Source organism: Chelonia mydas, chromosome 10 (genome assembly GCF_015237465.2).
Source record: "Chelonia mydas isolate rCheMyd1 chromosome 10, rCheMyd1.pri.v2, whole genome shotgun sequence".
Classification (NCBI taxonomy): domain Eukaryota; kingdom Metazoa; phylum Chordata; order Testudines; family Cheloniidae; genus Chelonia; species Chelonia mydas.
Genome location: NC_051250.2, coordinates 17427687 through 17448175, shown reverse-complemented (window position 1 = coordinate 17448175; position 20489 = coordinate 17427687). Strand labels below are relative to the sequence as shown.

At 42.0% G+C, this 20489-nt stretch overlaps 2 protein-coding genes across 9 annotated transcripts in view; one reads left to right on the top strand and one right to left on the bottom strand.

The window, feature by feature from the left end:
- Positions 1–1168: 1168 nt before the first annotated feature.
- On the bottom strand, positions 1169–18779 carry KNOP1 (lysine rich nucleolar protein 1). Of its 2 annotated transcripts, none has more exons than XM_043524493.1 (5): positions 18604–18779; positions 14755–16117; positions 10114–10182; positions 7821–7898; positions 1169–4174 (listed from the first exon to the last, which is right to left on the bottom strand). In XM_043524493.1, exons 1-5 carry the CDS (start codon positions 18762–18764, stop codon positions 3860–3862), a joined length of 1986 nt encoding a protein of 661 aa, XP_043380428.1. In that variant the 5' UTR covers positions 18765–18779; the 3' UTR covers positions 1169–3859. The 2 variants fall into 2 exon arrangements, with proteins under 2 accessions (XP_043380428.1, XP_043380429.1); XM_043524494.1 differs by lacking the exon at positions 18604–18779 and adding an exon at positions 18540–18592.
- IQCK (IQ motif containing K) overlaps positions 18177–20489 on the top strand; it is an 87276-nt gene continuing 84963 nt past the window's right edge. For 2 of the 7 annotated variants that reach the window (XM_043524500.1, XM_037911655.2), the window contains exon 1: positions 18632–18811. In XM_043524500.1, the coding sequence (XP_043380435.1) occupies positions 18763–18811 (49 nt within the window). In that variant the 5' untranslated portion in view covers positions 18632–18762. Of the gene's footprint in view, positions 18455–18629; positions 18812–20489 lie in introns of those variants that run through there. The other 5 variants (XM_027826780.3, XM_027826781.3, XM_043524499.1 and 2 more) reach the window with 5 other exon arrangements.

Here is a 20489-nt window from a genome sequence, read left to right as displayed (position 1 = left end):
TTTAAAAACTAACCGGATGATGTGCAACTGCTAAACCATTCTCAGTCTCCCCTCCCATCCCACCCCCACGAGTGTGTTTACTCATGTTACAGCCACTTTGTCTTGGTGTGTTTCACCCATGGTTCAATTCCTTTGGAAGCCTGGGAGTTCTCTAGCTAAATGTCTGCTCTATTTTAGTGGGAGTGTTTGATTGGTTTGGTCTGCCCATGTACGGGATAATGGTGATCTACAAATCTGCAGTGTAGAACATGCATGCAAGGCCTGTGATCCTGTTAGCTGTACAGCGAATGTGGCTTTCTGTGCTACATGGACGTGCAGAATATCAGGATCTTTTCACAGAAGGTAATATACAAATGTCTCAGAAGAATAGAGATACTGAACAGCTCTGCAACCTATTTGATGATCAAACAGAAGTCTGGAGCCTGTGAGCCTCAATTTTTGTTAACCAATAGCTTTTAAGTTTCAGAGTAACAGCCGTGTTAGTCTGTATTCGCAAAAAGAAAAGGAGTACTTGTGGCACCTTAGAGACTAACCAATTTATCTGAGCATAAGCTTTCGTGAGCTACTGCTCACTTCATCGGATGTTGTCCATCGCATTTTCAAGGTTACTTAGTTTTGCAGTTGACTTAAGCCAGGTCCGCAAACCCTGCCATTACATACCCTGAGGCTAGCAATGCAGTGTACCAAAAATTATTATTCTTTCCTTGCTCCTTGCCCTGATTTTCTCTTAGATGTTAATGAGCAAAAACCCAAGAAATATAACTAGTGATTAGGTTGTAGCTAAGTGAATTGAAGTAGGACCCTGTGGAGGCTGTATACAGGGGAAAAGAAAAAGTTGTAGGAACACTGCATAACATTTATGAAGTTAGGCTGGTGTCTCAGCTTGTCATACAGTTATCCTAACCCTGGGTGCTCTACTGCTGTTACCAGGTTGCAATTTGCCTGTAAGGAATTATGTCAAATACACAAGCATGGTAAAACAATGGCATTAGTACATCAAACTATATGAACCCGTATGTTTCCTCACTGGCCATATAAGATTTTCACCATACTGTTCCATTTTTTTTTTACTCGTGTGTTCTTCCACGCCCATGTAGCTGTACAGTGACAGACCAGATGCCTTTGCTAAGTACAAAGATCTAACTGGGAAATAAATGAACACACCCAGTCTCATTAAAAACCGTTGTTTTACTTTCAAAGCTACATTACAATGAAGTTTAGGTACAAAGAATAAAATGCTTTCATTATAAATATATACAAATCTTTTAAAACATTACAGCTGCTAAATGCAAAGGAAAGATTGAGAAATGTGCATGTTACATGTAGCGAGCGCAGAGGCCGAGGTAGGGCTCCTCACAGAACAAGGCTATCAGTGTTCAGATCCTGCCCTCTTTTTTAATATACAAGTCTGAAAAGCACGGAGGAGATTAATTCTACACACCCCACATGCTGCAACAAGCCTGAGTAAACGAGAAAGGAAGGTGAATGGTGTGAATCTATCTTGAAAGTGACTGAAAATGGTCTCTGTGCTCAGTAGTGCTGCTCTGCAGAACCAGCCCAGGTAGGGGAGACTGCACTGGACTCATCACAGCATTATGTTCCAATGGCAAAGCACCCTGAGAAACCCCTCAGTTGATACTCTTGGTTACACGCCTGAGAGTAAGGCCTCGGTTGATGACACGGATCTGAGTAATAGAGCCTGCAGCATCTTTGGTGTAGAGGTGTGCTGCCTGCGTCAAGCCAGCTTGACTTTCAGATCCCAGGCTAACCTTGCTGTGGCTCACAGAGCAGATGGTGGTTTCCCTCCTACGCTGCTCAAATCACCAGCCAAGGTTTTCCCACTCCTTCCTCTGCATCTCCAGTTTGACTCTTGCCTTACCCAGAGCAAAACAAAGGAAGGTGTCTCCAGCAGCACAGCTGGCACTCTTCCTGTCTTGGCCAGAGAAGGTTAAAGTTAGAATGTGGCCCTAGCAGCAGCATTCTACAGACCTTGACTTTTCTGTTTAGTGAGAAACCTCTGCTGCCTGAGAAGAGGGAGGCAGGAACGAAAGCCAATTGCAGGGCTGTGACAGACGAGCCAGCCACTTGGCTGGAGGGGGGAGAATTCCAGTGGGAGGGTAGAGGCTCTGCCTGAGGTAGTCAAGGGCTGTAACCCACGCAGCAAGGGGAGGAGTTTGACCTGAGGCAGCCTCAGACCCTGCAGAAGAAAGGATTCAACATTTCAATGAGGGAAGGGAGGTCACCATGCCCCCTTTTCCTTGTCTGAGGTACTGGAGTGGATTAGTGGGGGCTTCCTACTCATCAGGTGGCTTTAATCTCCCTTTATAGGAGTTACCTAAAAAGCCATTGGATGACTCCTGGGGTTTTTTGTACACACAGACCAGACTTTGCCAAGAGACTTGCCCTCTCAAGGGGGTACAGGCCAACACTTGTTTCAGAGCAATGGCTGGAGAAGCAGAGGAGGGAGGCCTAGCAAATGGGAAATCCTGGGTGGACGTCATCCTGCCTGTCGGAGAGCAATGGAAACTGAGCATCCGCAAAACAAATCAGCTGGTAAGTGGGTAAAATAATTTGCCTTTTACCTTGTAAACTGAGACATATTGCTGTGGAAATGCTGGACCCAGGAAGTAACCACGCTGCCATTTTTACAGTCACTTCTTGTGAAGACCATCTCCTCCCCGCCCCCATCTCCCAGTTACCAGTGGCACGACACTAAGTGAAAGGATTAAACCAGTTAATACACACAGCTTTTCAGACTTTCAAGGAGACAATGCCACCCCTACTGATTCGGGCTCTCTAGAGTTCCAAATATGCATAGATTGAATAAATATACAATTGCATTTTTACAGTTCATGCTCTCTTGTACACAGCCAGTGAAAATGTGACTCTGTAACATTACGTGTAGGAGTTAATCCAAAGGTTAAGAAACAGGGATTTCATTTATGCAGGTCTATGATTGACCTTCATGGGGGTTGTGCAGTTCTGAGAAATAGTCTTGGCCACACCTGGTCCCACTAGCCAATAGGAATTCTGCCAGTTTACTGGGACCAGGATTTGGCCCTTAAAGCAAAGCTACCAAAACAGATTAACACAAATAGTGAACAATGTTAGTTAGCAAGGGAGAAGTAGAAATCAAGTGTAGCTCAGTGACTCACTGAAAGTTACTATCCATGTCTAGACATGCTTAACTGGTGCATAGAAATTATAACCAAGATTCATCAGCACAGCTACCTTATAGATACAGTCACTAACTGGGTTTTTGATGTTGAAATAAAATGTTGCTTGTGAGAGTTTGTGGCATTTTTGAAAAGGGAAAAGCTACTGAGACCATTAAAGAAACCATGAGATTTGCAAACAAAAAGCCTGTTGATCAAATTCTAGCCTTCCCTATAGTGTCTTTCAGTGCAAAAGGCCATAATTTGGCACCACGCTAGCAGAAAAACGTACGTGAGGATTTTACATGATGGACTGTAAAACAGCAAAGGAACCATTATGTTGCCCTTGAGTCACTAAAATGTATTTAAAAGGGTTTTGTACATTCTGCATTCTAAGAGTTGAAATAAATATTTACAAGATTTAAATGGCCACAGGCTACAGCTGCAAGACTCAAACCTTTGCTGAAGGAGAGTTTCTCCCCATTAGTAAAGAACATACTGGCAGACCTTCAAGATACACTGGGATTTGTTATTCAGCTGAGGTTAGAACTTAGTTCCATGTGCACTGAGATTTCTAGTCACATCATCACTTGGTGTTCTTAAGTGGCAAACTGGGTGTTGAACTTGGTTTCATCCCAAGAAAAAAAATGTAGAAAGCAAGTCTGAATGGTTTTTTCATCCCCCTCACATTGCTGCAACAAAGTTTAGTCCTCAAATTTAATAGATTTAGAAACATATTTATCTATGTACACTTTTTTGTTGGCAATAGGCTGGAATCCAAGGCCAATTCCTCTATGTTGCTTTAAGTTTATTGCTTTATCAAACTCCATTTGCAGGGTCTGCTTTAAGGTATCCTCACCTTTCCTGTTCAGAGCCATGTTTGGTTTTTCTGTGGTTCCTGGTGGATCTTGGGTTGATGCAGAACTCTTTTTAAAACCGCCCATCAGTTTAAGGAATTTTGTTTTTTGGTCTGAACTTTCAAAAGTAGCCGTGCTCCACTGGCCAAACTTTATATCCTGCTGAATAAAACAAGATGATTAGGAAGTTTTACCTGAACTATATCTATTATCCATAAACTCCTAGGATCACAACATTAAATGACACCAGCTTTAGGGCTGCAACCACCAGTGGGCCATAAAGATTGTGACAAAGACACCCAAAACCGTAGTGGGGCCCTAGCACACCTTGGGAGTGAGCTAAGGGAAGGAGAAATTGTTCTCTTCCTACTTCTGCATCCCACCTCTCTGCCTGCTCTGTGCTCTACTTCAGGGAAGCACATGGTAAGGAACCGCATTAACTGTATAATCATATGATGCTCAGAAGTCTCATTGCCATCTGAGGGGGGAACTTCTCTGGAGCAGAGTGAGGTGGAGGTTTGAATGGGGTAACCCTCAGGATCCAACCGCACCAAGCTGTGTTCACTACCCACCATCAGAAACACCACCATGAAACCCAGTCCCCTGGCTTTTGCAGCCACTAAAATCTACAAGTCTTGAAGCAACCAAAAGGGAGACATTTTAAGCATCTTTGAACAAGGCATGTACACTGCCTAAAGAGGAGATAGGAATTGCATGGAAAGACACCCGTGAACAGACCTACCTACTATATTTCTTTTAAAAACTGTTCAGTATTTGCAAGAGTGAGTTTTGAACCCTTCTCCATCTAACCTCGAGGCAGGCTTGCGTGGTTTCATCTTGCTGGCAAAGCCAATCATAACTGCTTCCATTAATGAAGTAGTACAGAGGGGCTTTGCTGCTGCTTTAGCATTCAGCAATACTGAGTCCAAATGTGGGCCCCCAATCTGTAAGGTGCTGACCAGCCTCCACCCCACACTGCACTCTATATGATCTGGCCCATGATCAGTTAAAGGAGAAGGAAACAGAAGGTGCAACTACATATTAGAACAGCTGGGCACTAACAGGTGCTCAGGACTGACTCCCGAGTACTTCCTACTGTTTGAGATTGTCTGTCTCAGATTACTAAAATGATCACTACCATGTTTTGCACAATTACAATCACTGCCCACTATTTTCAGAACTTCTGAAGGCTGGAATAAAAACTACAGCCTAAATTACTTAGGCTTTGTCCAGTATTAAAATAAGTGCTTCAGCTCCTATCTGGAACTAATGCAGCACAGTTTACCACATATTCCTTTCAGAATATTGCACCCTTGCTTTGCCTCAATGCAGTAAATCTAAACAGAGGATAGGCCACGCATGTACAATTACAGCATTTACTTCCCAATTACGTAATGCGACAGTGTGTAGTCTGTCAGATTATGGACTGATGCTCCAGTGAACCTTCAGAGATAAGCCAAAGAATGTTCAATGACTGTTTTCAAAGCCATGGTAACCAATCAAGAGAGGGTTGCTGTGTCAGATGGGTTGCAAATGGAACAAAAGGTGCATCATGATCCATTTTAAGATTACAGTGACAACAGACTGCATCCAGCAGGACACTGATATAGCGGAATATGCAGTCACGGCACCATGTTCATTCCTGTTTTGTCTCCGGTGTCTCTTTCCCCTTTATCTTTAGGTATCCAACTTCTCTGCCAGCTGGACACTTCGCTGATCAATTCCCAAAGACACAAAAAGCCGCCTCTAGCCACACTTTACTTATTCTAATGAGTTGGCTGCGTGGCTTTTCTAGAAAAGGTTTCAGACCTGTCCTCTATGTTTTCATTTTCACAACCTCAGCAACTTTTTCTAATAAAAGGTTAACTATGAAGACACAACCAAATCTGGCCCATGGGTTCTAAGCACTAATTTCTTCCCCCACTAGTTAACTATCCTCTATGGGCACATTAAAAACACACACACAACCCATGGGACCATTGGCAACTGCTGTAGTTCATCATTCTTTAGCTCTAGCCTTCCATGCTTCAGCTGCTAACAAAAGCAGGAGGGAAGGAGTTCTGCTCCCCTGGTAGGAGATTCACGGGTGTCAAACAATGGAGCTCCACATCAGCCAGGGTCGTCTCCTTTATATATAGTTAAGTTGTATGTAGCCCGCTCTTCTGAAACCACCATCTTCACCAAACAGCCAAGATGATACACAGCACACCATACACGCTGCAACAACTGCAATAGTGGCAGCAAGCTGGGAAGGGGTTTTGTACGTGATACATAGCCAGTGGGCGTAGAGTCTTTTCATTCAGCGTAGACTAGGCTGTCTGCTTTTAAAAGCAGACTTTCCACATGACTGAGGTGTTTCACTTTGAACAGGATTCAAACCACCTCATTGATATTTCAGCTTTTGTAGAATTTTCATAATTTTGTCAGACAGCTGCTGTAATAAGTCCGTGTCTGTGACACAAACATTCTTTCTGGGAGGTGGAGGATACATATCAGCACAGATGCAGAAATAATTACACCTTTTCAAACCCTATAATTTTTTAAGTTAACTGCTGGCAATTACTACACATTGCTTTTACTGCAGCATTTCCAGCTTGCTCTTTGTGAAGCTCCCTAATTAGTCTTCATAGCTCCTGTTCTGCCATGTGCTAATAACCACTGATAGTTCAGCCTCAAAGGACTGGGATTCCCTGCCAACATGTCATTTTCTGAATGACTTCAGAGCCATTTAGATTGCTTTTATTTCAACGTATGCCTTGAAACTGAGTTCTCTTCCCAATCCCTTCCCCTATGCAAAAAGTTACACATTTTATAGATTTTGGCCATTTGATTCATATACGTTCATACTTTACTAGAATTGTGGTAGTCTTCTGGTGCAGTTCACAGACAGCGAAGATAATCTGAGATACCAATAAGGCCCCCTCCCCTTTCTGAATCCCACTACCCCTGCTAAAGGCCAGCAATTACAGCAGCTGACAGATGTTCCACTCTAAACCTGTCAGGGAGCAGAAGAGGCAAAGACAAAGAACCAAGACAAGCCCTAAAGAGATGTAGGTGTGAGCTGCAGAAGGTGAAAACCTGACTGACGGGAAGAGGGCATATGCACTATATTTTCTTCATCCTCTTTTGGCCTTCCCACTCACGCTCACACACCTGAGCTGAAGTACCAGGTTACATTATTTGTTTATAGGAGACAGCAAGCTTTTCAAATGGATTTGTCAGTTTCTCCATTCCCTTGCCCCAAGTGAACTTTCTTCCCAGAAAAAGTGCGTCTGCCCCTTGACATGCACAGCAAGCCACCTATTTGTGAATAACCGAAGTGTCTACCAAGTCATCATGGAGACTTTAAAACAAGCTGGCTGGGTTTCATGCTGCTCAGTAATTTGGGACTAGCTCCCTGCTCTCCAATTCTCCCAGCAAACTATGTGCTAACTCTAGTCCCAATGACAAATATATGCATGGGTTAGTGTTATTTATATTCCACAATAAATAGAAAATGATTTTGCAGCAAATTCATCTTGGCTAATTTTCCAAGAGGGAGCAGGGAAAATGCTACTTTTCAGGACTAGTGATGGGAATTAGAGGTCTGTACAATCCCACTGCTATTGGAGTTGGCTAGTCCGCTCCCAGCGTCTCTTGGGATTGGACTAATTTGGTCCGTAGTATGACCTCAAATTTGCAATCAGAAGAGAGGACTGTGTGCCAAGTGGCGTACATGACTAGCATACAGAGAAGGATGTAGTGCATTTTCAAGAGCGTTGCTGTGGACACATTATCCCATCAGACCAAGCTCTAGATTCATACGTACAGATTCCACTTTGTTTCTGAAAACCTTCGTTTTGCCAGATTCTCTGTCAATCTCTTCTTGCAGAGCTTGCCGTCTAACCTAAAAGGAAAAAAAAATAAATCACACAAGATACTGGTTTGTGGTGAAATTTTGGTTAACTGAATTCATGACATAAGAATGACATGACAAGAAAAAGTGACTGGTTTAATTAAGTTACAAGGCAGGTTTTCAAAGTTAGCATTCTAGCCTTTTGCACACTCAATTTCAGAAGATAAAGCCATTATTAATTTCCAATATTAGCATTTCTTACAAATAACTGCAAAACATTAACTCTGGTACTTATCAAACATATTAATTAGAGCTGTTGATTAATCGCAGTTAACTCACGTGATTAATCATGATTAATTTTTTTGAGTTAATCACACTGCTAAACAATAGAATACCAATTGGAATTTATTAAATATTTTGGATGTTTTTCTACATTTTCAAATATATAGATTTCTATTACAACAGAAAATACAAAGTTTACAGTGTGCACTTTACATTATTATTTTTATTACAAATATTTGCACTGTAAAAATGATAAAAAAATATTTTTCAATTCACCTCATACAAGTACTGTAGTGCAATCTCCTTATCATGAAAGTGTAACTTACACATGTAGATTTTTTTTGTTATATAACTGCACTCAAAAACAAAACAATGTAAAATTTTAGCACTTACAAATCCACTCAGTCCTACTTCTTGTTCAGCCAATTGCTAAGACAAACAAGTTTGTTTACATTTACGGGAGATAATGCTGCCTGCTTCTTATTTACAATGTCACCTGAAAATGAGAACAGGCATTCGCATGGCACTTTTGTTTTCGGCACTGCAAGGTATTTATGTGCTGGATAAGCTAAACATTGATATGCCCCTTCATGCTTTGGCCACCATTCCAGAGGACATGCTTCCATGCTGATGATGCTCGTTAAAAAAATAATGTGTTAATTAAATTTGTCTTTGGGGGACAATTGTATGTCTCCTGTTCTGTTTTACCCGCATTCTGCCATATATTTCATGTTATAGCAGTCTCAGATGATAACCCAGCACATGTTCGTTTAAGAACACATTCACAACAGATTTGACAAAACACAAAGAAGGTACCATTGTGAGATTTCTAAAAATAGCTACAGCACTCGACCCAAGGTTTAAGAATCTGAAGTGATGTCAAAATCTGAGAGGGACAAGGTGTGGAGCATGCTTTCAAAAGTCTTAAAAGAGCAACACTCCGATGTGGAAACTACAGAACCTGAACCACCAAAAAAGAAAATCAACTTTCTGCTGGTGGCATCTGACTCAGATGATGAAAATGAACATGTGTCGGTCCACACTGCTTTGGATCATTATCAAGCAGAACCCGTCATCCGCATGGATGCATGTCCTCTGGAATGATGGTTGAAGCATGAAGGGACATGAATCTTTAGCGCATTTGGCACGTAAATATACCTTGTGATGCCAGCTACAATAGTGCCATGTGAGCACCTGTTCTCACTTTTAGGTGACATTGTAAACAAGAAGCAGGTACTATTATCTCCTACAATTTGTATCCAATCTTGTCTGAGCGATTGGCTGAAGTAGGATTGAGTGGACTTGTAGGCTCTAAAGTTTTACACTGCATTCACACACACACACAGTTATTTTTTCGTACATAATTCTACATTTTTAAGTTCAACTTTCACACTAAAGAGCTTGCACTTCAGTACTTATATGAGGTGAACTGAAAAATACTATTTCTTTTGGTTTTACAGTGCAAGTATTTGTAACCAAAAATAATATAAAGTGAGCACCTTATACTTTGTATTTTATGTTGTCATTGAAATCAATATATTTGAAAATGTAGAAAACATCCAAAACTATTTAAATAAATGGTGGTCTATTGTTGTTTAACAGCACTTTTAATGGCTTGACAGCGAGTACTGAATTTCCTTGACACAAAGTCCACTGCAGGTAACAAATATACAAACTGCCAGCACAGATGAGGCTTGGACAAGTGAGCATTAAATCTGATCAGCTACTTCAAACCCTTTGGCAGCCACTGCAGCAACAGGTCTCAGATTTTACCCTGCTTTAGTGCTGGGCCCATGGAAGATGCAACATATTCCATCTGGTAAGTAGTACACTCTTTAGCATGTATGCGCACAATAACAATCAATGTGATTTCTTATCTGCACACAGCATGTGCACACTCACATGGCTTGCTAGATCCAGACACACCTACTACTAGGATTTGACTTAACACATAGCTAGACAGTATACAGAAATGAGTCTATACCTTGTCTATATTTATTTCATCGCAGTTTCCTTTCCTTTCCTCTACCACTGTTACATCATCCTTACATTCCTGCAAAACAAAGATATAAACCTGAATATAAGTATGAATATCTACTCATTTTAACTGCAATTTACATAGTGGCAGTGACAACTTTGAGAACATTGTCTAATAGACACAGTGCAGTGTTGCATAATCAGGTAAATGGAAACAGTCAAATTTTAAACTGATAGTGACAATTGGGCCTGTGCATCTCCTTGAGGAGAGATTTCCATCAGTGGGGAGACACATCTGCCAAAGCTTTGCACAACAGAACTCCGCTTTTTCAAAGAGTATCAGGGACACCTGCGACCCTTGTAAAAGAGGGACTTGTAAAGAGATGGGGAACATACAATAAATAATCTGTTGCACAGAAGATGGAGACAGAGGCATTTCAGATTAAACAGTTTGGTAAAAAATCAGAGTTACCCTATTTTGAATCTGCAAATAAAAGGGGTGGGTTACCAGCATCAAATCTGTGACACAAACATAATCCACATTGAGAACACACAGAAACCCGCTCACTAGGGTAAGCAGGCCCCACTGTAAGGACAACTTTGAAAACTCAGTTACAAAGATGAGATTAATGGGCAGCCAATATGTTGGATAAGTAATGGAGAGGCTAGGATAGTGGAAAATTAACTGAGCCACAGTGGTTTGACTAGCTGAGAGAAGGTGGCCAGAGGAAACATTCATTGAGAAAACTAGAACAATAATTCAAGCATGAAATAATGAAGGAATGCTAGGACAAGGAGAAGATTTGTAAGAGACTTATGTCCACAGAGATTGCTATTTCTGTTGAGGGTTTTTTTTTCCAACCAAACCATGGATAATTTAACTCATTTTCCATATCTACTTTTTTATACACTGAATTCACATACACACAAATACGTCTAACCCCAACAGGAGAAAGAAATGCTTTCCACAGTAAGGAGAGCTCATTCTCTGAACAAAAATGAAGTATCCAGTATACTTCTCCGTGGCCTAGTCCTGTCTCTTCAGATTTCTTTAAAACAAAAGGGAAAACAGTGATGACAGCAACAAACCAAGTTCAGCAAACAGAGCTGCAGTGATTTTAGTCTGAAGGGTAGGTGGCAGGCAAGAAAGGGAGAATTGTGTGCATCTACCCTTGCTAATTCACAATGACTGGGTGACCCAGTGTGGGTTACTGACCATTGAGAATTAGCAGGATCAGGCCTTTGTTTAGGGTGCACCAATCTGAAGTTCTCCTAAACATGATGGAAGCTGAGAGCGGTTAGCACTTCATAGAATTAGGTCACAAGTACACATCATTTAAAAGAAGCAAATATAGTTCTTCAGCACAGGATAGTCTTGGTTTATTTTGCTCAAGGCTATTGTGACTGGACTCCATCAGTGTAATGAAGTCTCATTCACATAAGGCACTGCAGACTCTGCGGCAAAATGAAAAGAAGTCTGTTTTTGTGAGATTTAGTGAGAATGTGCATATGTGAGGTTTATCCATGTATACCACACAGTGCCTGCCGTTAAAAAGGCCAGGTGGGTGAGATAATATCTTTTACTGGACCAATTTCTTCTGTTGGTGAGAGAGAAGCTTATCTTGGAACCAACGAGGCTACAACTACCCTGCACACAATAAAAAGGCCAGCACTTTGGCATTCATGGTAACTATTGTTACCATAGTTATTTCCTGTTGAAAGTGTACAGGAAAACTGTTGGTACCTCAGAGCCCTATTCTACTCTCACTGACACCAAGAGCAAAACTCATTCAAGCAGAACAGGATTGGAGCCTCCTGGTAACCGCAGGCATGTGCTCTCTTACATACATGCCCCTTTATGCATTCATTTGGCCGGCAGCATGGAATATACCAGTGTTTTAGAGGTCAGTACAGTCAGACCCTCAAAAGAAGGGAGTATTAGGGACAGCTCAACTCCCTACAAGAAATATAGATTTTACAGGCTCTGAGTTTCAGCTTCTATTTCTGGACCACAATGAGGGAGCTGGAATGTCCTCTACATATCCAAAGTGGTGGTTCATATTGCTCACAGACATGATGTATAAAAGCTAACATTAGTAAAGACTTGTTGCCAACCAATCCAAATTTGTTATAAGTAACTACAATCAGGGAGACAAATGTGAATCTCAGCTACAACGTACTGCTTTGTATAGTCTTCAAAAAACTTGCTACGGGCTTGCATGCACAAGCAAAGCAGTGGATTTTCTGAGAGATGCAGTGGTGTGTGACATGCATTAGAGATTAGAAACTGGTCCAGAACTGTAATGCAGTTAAACCGGGAACCAGCACCACCACCATCTATTACAGCAGTGTAACAATAACTAAATTTCTTCAGACCAGAACTACCCCGACATCTAAACTTTTGGAAAAATTTATTTGGGGTAATTTCTTTATTAATTTACAGAGGACTGAACATAAATAGTAAGAATAGTAATCAGTTGCTTGGAAGGCACTTTGCTGTGCTTTCCATCTTCATTGTCCAGTACCATCATACTACTGCATTTGTCACTGCAAAGCTTATCTTGCCTGTGCACACGTGTGAGCAGCTGCATAAATCCAAATAACGTCTAATCGTCTCATCAGGACAATGCCAATTTAATTTGAAAATTTATCACAGCAATAAAACCATCTTGGCCTTCGAAAGGTCAAAAGGAAAAACCTAATAAAGAAGGCTACAGCCCCAACTAGCCTACTCACAATGATTAATGTACATGCACTCACACACGTACCTTTGTGACCAAACAAAGCCCATTTCCATGCTGCTGTGTAAGCTGAAGACTCTACTTGTATGCTGCAACTTACAGATGATTGAAAGTATTGGACGTTGGAAAGCTCTGCAGGATTCCACAGAACACAAATAACTGTGTATGGTGATACACCAAAACAGAGTACACCAGATTTACTGTGTGTTTTGTCTCAGAAGTGAGTTAAATGGAGACGGTATCCAAAGTAACCCCAAAGTTGATCATGAATCTAACATACGGACAATGTTTAAAAAAAATATGAGGGAGTAACTCTAATACTCTCCACATGACTGCTGGAGCATGCTGAGTGCTAACTATCACAGTGGCAGAGTGAAGCCTGAGCCAGGAAGGATGCTAATTTTACAGATTTAAGTAGTGGAATGAGAATTAGTGGTTAGAGCACAAACTAAGGAGGCAGTGAGTTATATTCCCTGCTCTGCTGACTCACAGTGTGGCTTTGGGTATGTCCTATCTTATCTGTGCCTAAGTTTTCCCTGGTGTAAAGCAGTTGGAGTAGTAATTACTTCTAAGGGTTGTTGAGATATAATGTATGTAAAGCTCTTGTAGAGCCTTAGATAAGAGGCTCTGTGGAAGTGCAGAGTATCATACAGTAATATTGTCATCTAGGGTCTGAGTTTTAAAGGTGCTGAGCACATACAGCTCCTACAGACTCCAATGGGAGTTATGGGTTCTCGGCCCCTATGCTTATATGGGGTCAGGAAAGAAAGTGATAAAATGATCATATAAATAGTAACTCGCTATCACTACTCTTAAATAGAGTTGAACATTTTGAAAAACTTCAGAGAAAAAACGTTCATTTGAAAATGCTCAGTTTGAGGATTGTTTGTAGAAGTACACCAGGTAAGTGTTTCTATTCATCCCAGCCCGCATTATCTTATGCACAAGACCATTTCTCCATGTACATTCCACCCAACAGCAAGTTCATTTGGCTATTCAATTGGCACCACAATTTAAGAATTCCTAATGGGATTTCTGTAATAAATAGTCAATCAGCTGGAGTTCTGCTCCAAATAACTTGAGTCACAGACTTCTGGAGCTTTAGATTACCCATCTCCTAAATGCCTGTTTGTTTTATTTACCCTTTGGTGGATTGTTTTGATTTAGGGTTTATTGTGTTTCATTAACAAGTGAGTTTTGGTTTAGGTTTCATCCTAACATTTGATCTACCAGGGTTTGCAGATCAATATTTGAGGTCTTGTACACATTTGGGATTTTCTGAAAGGCCTTGTCCACATAAGGCATTTTTTCCCTTTAAACTTCTCCCACAATTGCTACCACTAGTATAGGTAGCTCCTCCAGCAATGTCAACAATAGGAGAACCTTTAGGGGGAAAAAAGGCCTAGAACAGACAAGGTGTTGGTGGACACTAGCATTTTACCATCATGTCATGGAGACACAGGTCTCGATGGCATGGTGATAAAAACACTGGTACTCCACTCTATACTAGTGCTGCTACTATCAACAGTGGGATGGGTCTGAGAAAGTTCAGAGCATAGACACAGACTTTGGTTTTGTGTCAACTCCTCCGGGTAGTTACATAAGTAATTTGTGCATTTTACATTTTTGTAATTAGAGCACACTAAGTGGCTATAGCAAGAGGCATTAAAAAATAAAATACTTCTCTGCCTCTCAGGACTGGTGTCAGACTTAGATCATTAAACTCTGATCCTGCTGGCTGTTCCTCACTTTGACCCTGCACCTGACTGCAGCCCCAATTATATAAATGTGGCCCTGCACAGTCCATCCATGTGGAACAGCTTGCAGGACTGGACTCTTCATGTGTACATAAAAAGCTCTGAGCACCTCAGTGGCAAGATGGAAAGATGATTACATTTAGAGCTTACCATTGCCTCATTTTCTGTTTTTACAGTGATCTTCTTCTTTTTCAATCTTGGCTCTTCAGCACAGTTCTGCGATCCCTGTTTATTTCTTTTCTTACCCTTATTGTCACAGTGCACATTATTATTTTCTCGAAGTCCCTCATCTATATTATCCACTACAAGGTCTTCCGTGGGTTTGGATTTCTTTTTCTTGTTCTTTCTATTACTTTTAATTGGCATCATCTTTTCACCTTCAGATATTTCCCCATCTTCATCCATAAGGTTTACAGGCTCAGTTACTTTCTCCTCTTCCTTCTGAATCTTTTTCTTTTTCTTCTTGGTTACTTCACTGTCATCTTCAGAATACTCTCTGTGTTTTTTACCGAGTGCTTTTTCCTGGGACTTGGCTTTTTGTTTTCTTGGAAGGTGTTTATTAGAAACTCCATGACTTTGGTCCTGATTATCCTCACATGTTAAGGAAGAAAAATCTTTGCTTTTTTTCTTCCTCTTGGTTACTTCTCTGTCACTTTCAGAGTTCTGGACAATGTTCTCTTTTTGTTTTTTTCTTATTAATGTGTTTTCCTGGGAATTGGTTTCTTGATTTTTTCTGAAGTCTCGTGTTGAAAGCTTCTCCTCAGAAACACCGGTATTGTTGTCCTGATCACCTGCCAGTGTTAAGGAGTCAAGTTTGTCTTTCTTTTTCTTCTTCTTCATTATATCACTCTCTCCTGCAGAGTTCTGGACAATATCCTTTCTGTGTTTTTTACCAGCGAGTGCTTTTTCCCGTAAAGTGGTTTTATTTATTTTTTTAAGGTTTTTATTAGAAATTTCATGATCACTGTCTAGAATTTCTATCACTGTTAAGGAAGAAATGTCTCTCTCTTTCTTTTTCTTCTTTTTCTTGGTTACTTCATTGTAACCTTCCAAGTACTGGGAGATATTCTCTCTGTGTTTTTTACCAATGACTGTATTTTCCTGAGAATGAATTGTGTATTTCTTTGGAAGGTATTGATCACTGTCCTGAATATTCTCCAAAGGTAACAAGGAAAGACCTTGGCCTTTCTTTGACTTCTTTTTGAAAACTTTAGATTTCTTCTTTATTTCTTTTACCGGCTCAGACTCTGAATTGCTTTCTATTGTCACAGGGCTGTCAGAACACGCTCTTTTCTTTAATTTGGAGCCAACTTTATTCTTTTTACTAAGATTTAATTGATCTGAATCCTCTTCTGCTAAGCATTTCTTTTTCTTCACCTTAGTTTTTGCTTGTGTGTCAGATTGGAGGTCGTCTTCAATTTTGATGACAGTTTGGCTCCCAGTGCTCTTCACTTTTTTCTTTTTCTGTGTCGTTTCCTCATAAACACTCTCTCCCTCTTCATTTATTATCATTCTGAAAAACATACTACAGGTTAGTGCACAGCTTTAGTATTGCAACACAGAGCTTTCTGCTTAGTGCTTCCCACTCTTTTAAAGTGTTAACTCTACTTGAACTATGGAGAAGGGGAAAAAAATACTGGTCTGATTTTCTGACATGCTCAGAACCCACAGCTCCCTTAGCCTAATTTAAATGTCCAAGGAACAGCTCTGAAGATCAGACTATAAACATTTCTTACAAGGTTAAATCCATCAGCTATTTCTCTCGATGGAGGCTCTGTCCACACTCAGATCAGAACTATGCTAGCTACAAACACACTGAAAGCCTGCTCGGGCTAGCATGATTTTCCTGAGCATTGTCAGTAGGGATTCTTTTCTGAGCTATACTGACCCTACCATGATAGACAACTTTCTGTAATAGGAGGGCAGACTCTGTGCCCTACATAGGCAAACAAGAACCTTCAGATTCATCCTTTTTTCAGGTGCTCACAACCAACATGAAGGTGCAGGCAATCACTAACAGATAGATTCAGTTATCTTCAAACATAAGAAGGGACAGAAGGCTCAGAGGAGGTCCAACAAATGAGTCCTTGCAACAGTCACGCTTGGAGGAAAAGATTAGGCTTTTATATTTGAGTTACCCACTTCCTGAGGTGAGTTTTATTGGTAAATTTGGACTACATACAGTATCTGTACACTCTGACTGGAGCAGGTTGGGAATACCATTTCCTTTGCTACCTCCCCACCACCTGCTGTCTATCATATGGGACTCTGACAGAACCAGAGTAGTCACGGGAAGAGCTAGTTGACATAATCACCTTTAATTTATCCCACCCTGTGCTTAATGTAGCATTTGCTGTTCCAGTGTAAACAAGGCTTGGAAGATTACACTATTTCAGCTTCAGTTCTAAACAATAACCTTTCAGAAAGGAATGAAGTGAGATGGTTGAATCTTATTACCCCACCAACTGTCCCTCTTTCAAAGATATTATACTGGAGCTTCCATGGCACAGATGTTTGTGGATCTGAATTCTGCCACCAGTCAAGGTATTAAGGAGGAAACCCAGGTAGCGGAATTTAGTATGTCCAGATGCCTCCCACAGACTGCAGCATAAAATGAGTTCCTAGTAGGTTTTTTTCCCTTTCTCCTTGCAGGCAGCTATCCTGCCTGAACAGGCCCCAAAATATGCAGCCAAGGTGACTTTTTTTAAAGACTTTGTTAGCTCAGCTCTGAGCTGTAATGATAGGTCATACTCTAAATCTAGGCAGAAATGCAGAACTGACAGCTCTGACCGTGTTCTCCATTTATCAGAGTGGGTCCGTCTTTAAAAAAAAATAAAACTTTGGGCTATATCCTCCCCAAGGTGGGTATCTCACAAGCAGGAGACAGGAAATCCTCATTTGCTAGTTTTCCTACACATTATCCCCTCAGGGGCGTACAGTTCATGTGGACCCTCAACAAAGCCAGCAGGAATGTTGGCCTCCCCCAAACCAGAAAATCCCCCAAGATCCCCATTTGCATAGAGGCCCTGTGCCCTGTCAGTTTTCCGCCGGCTCTCCCTGCCTGCGCAGCTCCAGAACTCCCATCTGCTGCTGCTGCAACTGAGACCCAGCCAGAGGGGGCTTCACAGCCGAGAGAGAAGAGTAGGTAAACTAATGTAACAATATCAGTTAAGAAAAGGAGTCCTCGGGGCACCTTAGAGACTAGCAAATTATCAGTCAGGGCAGCGCTTCGGTTGAACTGGAGGGAACGCTGCCATGGAGATTTCAGAGTAACAGCCATGTTAGTCTGTATTCGCAAAAAGAAAAGGAGTACTTGTGGCACCTTAGAGACTAACCAATTTATCTGAGCGTGAGCTTTCGTGAGCTACAGCTCACGAAAGCTCATGCTCAAATAAACTGGTTAGTCTCTAAGGTGCCACAAGTACTCCTTTTCTTTTTGCCATGGAGATGTGACCTGCACGTCCATGCTCCGAATAACGACCTATGTACGCACTGCTTGCACAGTACTAAACCGCTCCGAGGATGCACTCACACTAGAGAAACGAGGAACTATAATCCCCAGCGGATGCAGCTCCCCGGAAGGAGGCTGTAGCATAGGGTTAGACAGCACAGGGGCTACACCACCTTCCATGCTACGGCCTCTGCCGGCGCGACGACTGGGGGAGCAGCTGTGGGCCCTAGTTCATCCTAGGGCTGACACGGCTTCAGCGAGGGATCGGTTCTTGGAAGGCTGTGGTGCGGTTTTGTTCCGTGAAGCCGACCCGATTTGGGCCTTCAGGCTCCACAGGATCCGTCCCTGGTTTCACTGACCCGCGTGATAGATTTCCATGGCTTTAAGAGGATGGTAACTGTACGTTTATTGGCATTAGTGGCAAATTCAGTCCCCTGCCCCCACCAGCCAACCGCCTCGCGCGCTCACGCTTCTACCCCCCAACCCAGAGTCCGCGCCAGCTTCCGGCCCCGCGCTCGCTCCACCGCCAGCACCGGGAGGCCTCTTACCTGCGGGCCCCACGTGCAACCCCTCCCCTCCTCCCCCGCCCAGCGTGTTCGTCGAGCCCGGGTGGCGCTGACCCGGAAGCGGAAGGCAGGGCCTGGCGCGGGCTCCTCTGGGTAATCTCCGCCTGCTGCTTGGGGGTTGCTTGGTAACCGCGCCCCTCCATGGCTGTAGCTCAGGGACCGAAGACGCTCTGGGAGCAAATCTGTGCTGGTGAGAGAGACACCCCCGCCCCCCGTCACCTCTCGGGCGGGGCTCCCCCAAGTCCCCCTCTCTGGGGCAGGGGATAAGTGGAGGCTCCCCCAAGCCTCCCTCACTAGGGTAGGACTTGGTGGGGTTCCCCCTTTCAGAGCCCCCCAGGCCTCCCTCACTGAGACAGGGGTTGGGAGATGCCCCCCTTCAGAGCTGCTCCGAGCCTCCATCAGTGAGCTAGGGATGCGGGTTCACTGTAAGTCAGTTTCTCTCCCTGTGGGGCTGGACCGTTTTGTCTGTCAATTTCAGTAAGACTTTCCCTGTCTCACTCCTGGTTTTTTGCATTCAAATCCCTCTCCTGGGGAGAATCTGGTTCAGCAGGGTTGCAAAGAACTGGACATTGGGGTGTCCCTTTGAAATATAAACATTAGGCTGACCCAGCTCTGCAGACAAAACACTGCAACTGGTTCAGAAGTCTAAAAGAAAGTACATTGTTCACAAATGCAGGACAAAAGGTTCAAATATATTTAATAAAATTTGTCTATCGCTCTTGTGATTTAAATTGTCATCAGGCACTCCAATTAGAAATATAGCCTTGTATCATGTGCTGGTGAAGGTGTCCAATTTATTACACCCTTAATGAAGTGATAATGTCATTGCCTTTTGTGTGAGAGTAATCTGCTTCCCAATTGAATCCAGCCTTCTGGTTTATCTCAAGGGAATCAGTTTATTGCCTCATAAAAGCAGAGAGGCAATGATATTGCAAGTTTAATCAATACAAAATTAATAAGCCTTGTTTTCAGTTTCAACAATAGAAGCCTTTGTCTTGGCCATTCCCCAGCATCTGCACTGGCAGCTGTTGCTACTAGGAATATTCAGGAAGTTGAGGAGCCCATACCATCAGTCATTTTATTGTACAGTACCTAAAGTTATCTATTTATTTAGTATTTATAGTGCCCTGCAGTGTGATAAGTGCTTTATATTAAATGGCCATTTTTAATCCTAGAATAAAATGTTACCTACCCTAACTTGACTGAATCAGTAGGTGCATACCATGGATGGAGGCCATAATGCCAGTTAAGGCACATGACTATAAAAATGGTAGGTTGGGTAGTAGCAGGTATGTTTTGCATCTAAGGCCCTCATCCTGAATTGTGTAGTGTGAGGGAAGACTTTAGCTTCTTCCCATAATCACCTTCAAAGTTAGTGGGGCTCTGCAGGGACACCTAGTTCCTAAAGAATGCTGGATCAGGGTTGAAGTCTGTAATTCCATTTTGGGTTTCTGGTGATGTTGACTAACTACTTAGTTTTAATGTCAAAATACCACCCTGAGTCATGTATTTACAATTGTAATGTAAACTGAAGACATATTGCCAAATATTTTATTAATATTCTGTAAGATTTCAGTTTTGTTTCTCAGATCCATATATTCCTACTGTATGGGTAAAATAAACTTGTGGAAAGATTTGAATGGTTCATGTGTAGAAATCCTGAAATTTGTCAGAACTTTCAGTTAGAGAACCATTTAAATCCCTTACTGTGGTCCTTTATTCTCTATTTTTAAATTTAATTTCATTAAGAGCAAAATTTCTTCTTGGTGGATCTTAACTACACTCTCTTGTTCTCCATGTGGCATATCCAAGACCAATGAAGTTAATTGAAATATTCCGATTTATTTCAGTGGGAGATGGATCCAGCC